The following is a 7,980-nucleotide window of genomic DNA, read 5'->3' as shown; positions in this document are numbered from 1 at the left end:
TCAAAGTTTGGTCTAACTTATTTATGAACTTGAAAAACATCCACCTTAAGACAAAATTGACAATACACAAAAAATATAATTAACAAATTCTTTCTGAAAAGAAAAAAGCCTGATGCTAACTTCCTTTTTACCCCAAAGTAGTACTGGTAAACAAACATTAGAAATAAACAGTTTAAAATTAAATCCTAAGTATCTATGATATTTTACTGGGCATTACTCTGAAGCAAATAATGTTAAGGTCTAGAAAACATGCAATCCATAAGTACCAAGTAATGAAAGAAGCTTTTTCTTTAATAAAAGCAAGACTTAAAAACAAGTCTTACAATAACAGATAGCTTGAACAATCATTACACACTGTAACCAGCACACCTAAGGAACAGAAAGCAGATTTTGCTAGAGAATCACTTTAGATTCAGGTCAGAATTTATCTTCTCCTTTTCACATTAGGATCATACCTGTAACAAAAAAGAACATTTGTCACAAATAAATAAAACTCAATCATACTCAAAGTTAAAAATGTGATGTAAATAGCTTTATTATACATTCATAACAAGGGACTGGTCAGTGTTCAGTCCTTTCCCTGACTGCACTTCTACAATTGACTACAGTTACCAGAATTTGAGTGAAGGATGCATAAGCTGGAACCTGTACATGAACTAGAGCTAACCTTTACTAAAATTTTCAGACTTCCTAGCTACTTAGAATCTTTAAATCTGATGCATGAACAAGCTCCTCCAAGTCCCAGTGTTAAGTTCCTCACCAAAGGGGGGGGGGTTTAGGGGTAATGTGTATTCACAGCAACGCGCATTTGGCCACAACTTGTTCAGACAAAACCCTTCTACTGCTTCCTACTCCCACATAAAGCAGTTCCTTGCCTCACCTTCCCCTTTATAAAACTTGTGATTGATTTTTAATAATTTATAGTTACTTTCTGGATATACCAAACAGTTACCTGATTTACTGCAATATGCTTATAGTTTGCCTCTGCTTAACACTGCTATCCCTTGGCCTTCTCTTTCTCTCCATTTGTGCTTCATCACCCAAAATCCTGTGTCACTTTGAAATTCTGATGTGTTTTGTATTCATGCATGAATAATTTATGGACACAACTGAATGATCAGTCAGTTTTACTTCCACTAATTCTGTTCTCATTCATCCAGACTTTTTTTGCTTAGACAGGAAAATGTGACAACTTGTGAGCCAAACTGCATAATCACGTAACCAGAAAGGTATTAGAAGTCACTGCTGTTAATATACAACTCGGACTTCTGGCAAAAATGAAATGCCTACCCTTTGAAAAAAATGCTCTATTATTAACTATTAATTAACAGCCCCAGCTATTAATGCAGTAAGATTTTTCCGAATGGCTCTTACACATCTTGATATGGAGCATCATGTTTCTTTGATAGCGATTTGGACAAAAACATCCCTCTTAACCATACACGTTTTTCTACCTAAATGCACCATTTTAAGTGTTAGCCAAATACATGGCAGGTGGGAAGTCAAACAGTCACAGGTTGCTTGTTTCTTTACATAAAAACTAATAAAATAATGTTAAATAATAAGAAAATTATTAAAATAAGATCCTTATATTAAATCTCAAAGTATTTCTTTGAATTTACTGCTGTACCATTACAACACATCAGTTCTAACATTTAAGTATGTCCTGGACACCAAAACGTATTGAGGGGTAGCAAGGAGCTGGGGCAGGGGGAATATAAGCAGGTAGGAGAAGGGGATGATACATGATGGAAACCTGCAATCAGGACACCAACAGCTTCAACTCTTTGGCTGCCTATGGAGATGCTGACACTGACAGTCACGAATATCTTTTTATGTAATCTCCCCCACCTCACCTCCAGCCATTTTCCATGTTACACAAAGCTGGGATGATGTTTTCCAGGCAGAAAGAAACCAAACAACATTATCAGAAAAAGGAAACTGTACAGTGCCTGTGGCCTGAAATGGAAAGAGGACTACACAGATTCCACTGCTGTGAGAGAATGCACAAAGAAACAAAAGACTTTGCTGGGGACATGGAGTGAAAGACACAAAGAGCTACTACTGAACTTAATCCATTGATCTGTAGTCTTAGCAGGCAGTATGATGTGTGTTCCCTTCCTCCTCTGTCTTAGTGTGTACTCAGCAGCAGTTGAGGGTACAACTTTTCTTTCTAGCCCATCTTTACCTTGGAGTACTGCATGACTCTAATGGCATCCTCAAGCCCAATTTTCATGGAAAGTTGCAGCTGTTAATACTAGCATTATGCCAAGTAGCTTTACTCAGAATTAAGGACAAAATTGGAAGTAGGTTACAAACTGCTAAATATTAAACTGTGTGTTGTTAATGTTTTTGACTGTGGAAACTTCTACAACTATCCTAACTAAACTGGAGTTGAGGTAAAAACTTTTCTAAGCATGAACAGATGTTAATTATCTAAGATTCCACTGCTGTGTTTTGAAAGGCTGAAATTAATCAAAATACTTTGAACCAATAAGTATTCCAGCACAGTAATCAAGTTGCACCACGTTTTTATAAATCTCATCATAACTGATATATATTTAAAGGCTGTATTGCAGATGTAAAAACTGGATAAAGTAGCAAACTTGGCTTAGAACTTTTTTTTTAATTATGAAGTGATTATAAATCATTCAATTAGGATTACAGTTGAAAGTAACGGGACAGGAAATCAAACAAATAGGATGACTCTCTTTCAAAAGAGAGATTAGGGAAAGCGGTAGACAACTGAAGTGAGGGTTACTGAAAGAAAACTGCTGAAACAGACTGTATTTTAGAAGCAAATGTAATGAGTTATGGCAAAAAAGCAATGGCAAAACAGCCGAGATGAACCTGGACCTAACAAAGAAATCTCTGTAACTCCTGTGACATAACCACTGATTAAGACAGAATCAATGGCTCCAATACACTGTAAGGAGCATAGAATGATCAGTGTAAAAATGCCTCCTCTCCTCAGCCTGAAAACTGTAAAGATGGTATGGCATTCAGAGAGTTTCTAACAAGTAAAGAAAGGTAGGAGCTCTTTCACTGTGAACAGGTTTGAAAGCAGCTTAAGATTTCAAAGATAAGGGACAAAGAGGGGCCACACTGAAGGATTTGCTTAGGTTTTGGGGTTTTTTTTTAATTTTTCTTTTAAATTCTGGGGATCATTACTTCAAAAATAAAAAAGTAAAAAAAAAAAAGAAGACAGCAAAACTAGTATTCTGTTGCTTTAGCTCCTTCAAGCGACTCAGCACAGGGACAGACCAGTGCCATGGCCAGAATGAAAAAGTGGCAGATCCCATCACTTTTTCTTGGGAGTTTGGATAACTCACTTAATTGTAAGATCAAAACACTTCAGTAGTCTCTACCAAACACTAATGGCAGAAAGCCTGACACTGGAATCTCTTCCAGCCTTTGTGAACATTCAAGCTTGTGTATATGAGACAGGAAATAGCAACATTTTTGTTTGAGAATGTTCTTATTAAAAAATTGTAGCAAGTCTGAATGAAATTAAAAGTTTAAGGCATAAAAAAATTTGAGAGAAGTTGATGAGTCATTTGGGGTATATTCCATACATGGGAATACATGGAATTTTCAAAAGAACAAAGTAGTCTGCTACAAAACTGGAATTTGTTCAAGAAAGATGTGATGCAAAATATTCATATTTTAAAATACAAACATAAAACTCTTACCTAAATAGATCATCAGCAAGTGATTCTTCTCTTGCATGTCGGTTCTGTTCCTGAGAAAATAAGTTTATTCAATATTTGATGTCAAGGGTGAAGCTAATAAACAATATAGAAGAACAATATATCCCCGCACTAACACAGTTTGTCCTGAAGAACTAAGTTTTCTTTAAGTACTCCATTAAGTGCATACTGACATTAGATAATCTATTTCACTACTCAAGTTTGGCTACTACTCCAACTAATGGATTAGTTTGTGCAAGATATTTTGGTCAGAAATATATATCTGTATTAAGCATCATAATAGAAACAGGGATTTTTTTATCTGATTATTGCTGTATAAAGTGAATTTTAATTAGCATTACCTATACCCAGGGATTTTTTTTTTTTTTAAAAAAGGAGATAATCAAAAAGTTTATGTAATGGGGTCTCAATCAGGCTGTGGAAACAGAATTTGACTCATCAGCAAGTATTTTTAAAGAAATTACTAGAAAATATAATTCCAACAGAAGTTTACTCAGGTATTTTCTGTTCTGTTTAAGAGCAGAATATCAATTGTACTGTATATCAATTTGAACACAGCTAACCATACATAAGTTCTTCCTAGCTCCCTGTCACATTTATAGAAGTTATAAGTTTCCATAACGCTTATTAACAAAAAAATTTTAAAAAAATCATTCTCTTTTAGTTTACTGATTTTGCTTTAAATCAGTGTTTCCAATTATATGAATGTTGCATGTAAAATGAATTCAAATAATTAGCAAAAACATGAGCCTTACCACTGACCTCTGACTTTCAGTAACTTTTCTAATGTGTATGTTCCTACGAGTACGTGAGGACAGCTTAGTGGCTGAGGTTTTATTTAAAGAATAAAATTCTGAAATATTTCAGTAATGACCACAGGTTGGTATGACCACTGACATAAGTCAAGTTTTTGTTTGATCAACTTTAAGAAAAAATTCCTTACCTCCATTTCTTGTCTTAACCAGTCTTCTAGCTCTGAATTCTTTTTAGCATGGTGAGCAATCAAATCTGATCCTCCAATAATGTATGGAATTTGTCCTGCCCCTGGATAAGCTACCTATTGGACAATAAATTCTTACAATTACAATACAAGGCAGGCACACTGCAAGTAAAAGGTCTGTTTTAACAAATTCAGAAAGTCTATTCAGTTATTACAGAAGACAGTCAGTCTTTCTTTATTTGAATAACATTTATCAGAGATGATATTTAAAAGAGATTGAAGTGAAAAAAGCATTTGCAGAAAACTATTAACTCACTCCTTTTACCAAAAGAAAAAAACACAGCTCATAAGATCCATACGCTAAATAAATCTGACAGTACATTAAATGGAATTTGAAAACGTTATGAATTGATTTTTACTGACAGAAGCTATTTTCTCATCAGAATGCACAAGAATCTATTACAAAACAGTGGAACAGAAAATACTGTCAGAAATTTGACATGTTACCTAAAAATGAGAGTATACTCCCAGAAACCTGGAAGTTACATTATATGACTCTCATTCTCTACATAATATTGTTCTGAAATGCATTTCTAGTAATCTTATACCATATATTTTTTATTATTATTTTTATTATGAGCTGATGCAGTATTTTTACATTGAACTCTAAGAAACTTCTTGAAATTATCTTCAAGACCCAAGCAAGCGATAATCTTACTTTTGTAAGATACTGGATTTAGTTCTATTTAGAAACCAAAGATTTACTAGATAAAATGCAAGATTCTGAATCAGCATACGCTTTATATGTGGGTCTTTGGAGAAGTCAAATTGCTAGCTTTTGGAGGTATAACTGGAAATTATGGTAGGCATCACCTAATTACTTACTCCAAGTAACAGCTTAGAATAGAGGGTACAAGTATCTAAATAATCTAGCATGAGGGAAGCCTTTGTCAGCCTGGTACTTCTTTGGTCAATTAGCAAAATATCTGTTAACAGTATAATACAGTATTTAAATTGTTTCTTTCTGTAGTTACTACCAATTTTAAAAAACCTTTCATAATGTATTTCTACAATCTTAAGGCAATGCTTTTTAGTATTTTTAAACAGTGCCATCTTGTGACCATTTCAAATACACACTAACCTTTTTGAACATTTTGAAATTTCTCTTTCCCCCGTAGCTGTTATTTCCAGTAAGCTGACTGTTCTGTCTTGGATGGCTGACAACCAATGATCTAAACTCAGTCAACAAAAGTCTGCTAGGAAGATTGCTGGAGTCATCTTGAAGTTTGCTGTGGTTCTTATGTGGGAAGAAAAAGGAAGGAGCATTTCAAGTGTATAAACAGACATACAACACATCTAACAGCATAAACTTAGAAAAAAAAATCTAAAGAAACTAAATTATCAATTAAATTTTCAAATTAAAATCCAAACTTAAATTAAAATCTAAACTTAAATCAAGTTAAAATCTAAAGAAATTATAATGAGCACAGCTGAAGCAAAACTTAAGATTACAAAAGGGCAATGGGAAGTAGCAGCAGTGCTAGAAGCCAAGATGGATGAAGTTCTCAGCCTCCTTGTATACTACCAATAGAGCTGCGAGCTCAGTAAATTTATTTCTCTCATATTTACATCTGTTGAAAACACAGGATCATTAAAAACTGCAACAGTAATAATGAAGTTTATTATCAGTCACACATTTCACTAGGATTTTACTTCAAGATAAAACTTCAAGTTTGTTTCTTTTTCAGTTTAGCTAATATCTAAGCATTACTTCTCTCCTCCACTCCACCTTGCTTCTTACCTGAACTAATTTAATCAAGTATGCTTACTCTAATAGAAACTCCAGCGAACTCCAAGGAAGACAAAGAAGAATGTCTTCAGCTCAATTCTAGCCTGTAGATTTACCATTCTTCTTCTTTAGGGCTGATTTACCATTCAGCCCTGAAGTTACCATTCAGGCTAACTTTAGGGCTGTAAGCTGGATCCGATCAATGCAGCAACTTTTTCTTGTACATGAGGATGCTCTTATGTTGGCAAGTTTGCATGCACACTTTTCTGCTTGGGGATAGATCTATGTGGATTCAAAAGGAAGTCTGGGTGCAGGACAAGTTCGCACCAAATGTTAAACTATCTTCATGGACAGCTCCAGCTCAGATCCAGTAGAGTTGTTTTATAGCAAAGTATAAACTCTAAGTCCCTTAATCTGAGCCGACCCTGCATTTTGGTATACCTGCACAGCACCCCCTATTCTTGGACTGTTTTCTGGACATACATGAAAAGGTTTTATCCTGCCCCTTGTTCACTGGCTACACTCTCATTTCTTTCTTCAGAATCTTTCAATTTCAGTTTCATTTAGCCTTATAACCTTTTCCTCTGCCTCACTGCTATTCCCATCAGTTCTTCCCTCCTTACTTCATTCATCTCACCACTAACAAAGTTAGCACACCATCTACTGTTAATCAGTGTACACTCCATCTCTGTTCTCAGTGGTCCATCTCTTCCATTCTAGTTGCGATCTCCTTAGAGCAGACAAGGAGATTACATTCTTGTCTGGTCTTTAAGCATTAACCTAACAAAAAACATCTGTACAAGTATTAACCACGTTGAAAGGTTAATACAATTACATTAGGTTTCTGTAGTTTTGGTCATCTTAAGTATCCATCCAAATGCCACTAAAAAAAGCATGCAGATAACTACAGTTCTCTGTGTTCTCACAGTAAGTTTTCAGCCTCCTTGTATACTACCAATAGAGCTGCGAGCTCAGTACATTTTTCTCTCATATTTACATCTTTGAGTAATTACTCAAACTACAATATTACTCAAATTTACATGTGATTCTTTTAAGTACGATCTTCAGAACCTCCTTTATTCTGAATTAGGATCCACATATACTGTATTCTTAAAAGCAAAATTTTGATGCATTTTCTTAATGCTTCTCAATGTTTGCTGTTCAAACTTACAGTTAACTGGTTTCTTACCAAGACTGGCGACTCTTGCTTGATCTCACTTTTCCTTTCTGAAGTTAGAACTGATCCAAGCTCCTCTTCTTTCTATTTGATTGAAAATTATTTAAAGTGTAACACTGAAATGAAGTGCAAATTTAATTACATAAAATTGTTTTCTTCTCTTTACAGTGGAATAAACGTTGTCAAATATTCAAGTATTCTGCAGGTTGCTTTTCTCCCATAGTTTAAAACCAATTTGCCTTTCATAAATTATTTTCAGTGGTAGAAAAAAATCAGGTCAGCTTTATGCATCCTGTAGATTTTAAGTCAATTACTCACATTCTCTGTCTTGCCAGACAGACAAGGTGCATCTATACTTAAAAAA

At 34.6% G+C, this 7,980-nt stretch overlaps 1 protein-coding gene across 1 annotated transcript; it reads right to left on the bottom strand.

Annotated features, from left to right (window-relative positions):
- Nucleotides 1-295: 295 nt before the first annotated feature.
- LOC104521058 (nibrin-like) lies at nucleotides 296-7,700 on the bottom strand (the record flags this gene model as incomplete). Its single annotated transcript, XM_010162942.1, has 5 exons — nucleotides 296-455; nucleotides 3,693-3,742; nucleotides 4,654-4,767; nucleotides 5,792-5,947; nucleotides 7,629-7,700. Coding segments are annotated over 5 exons (423 nt in total), but the record flags the coding sequence as incomplete, so codon positions are not given.
- Between the last annotated feature and the right edge of the window lie 280 nt (nucleotides 7,701-7,980).

This window comes from Antrostomus carolinensis, unplaced genomic scaffold, assembly GCF_000700745.2.
Source record: "Antrostomus carolinensis isolate BGI_N321 unplaced genomic scaffold, ASM70074v2 scaffold1172, whole genome shotgun sequence".
Classification (NCBI taxonomy): Eukaryota; Metazoa; Chordata; class Aves; order Caprimulgiformes; family Caprimulgidae; genus Antrostomus; species Antrostomus carolinensis.
The sequence above is the reverse complement of the archived record's forward strand: the minus strand, read 5'-3'. Positions and strand labels throughout refer to the sequence as shown.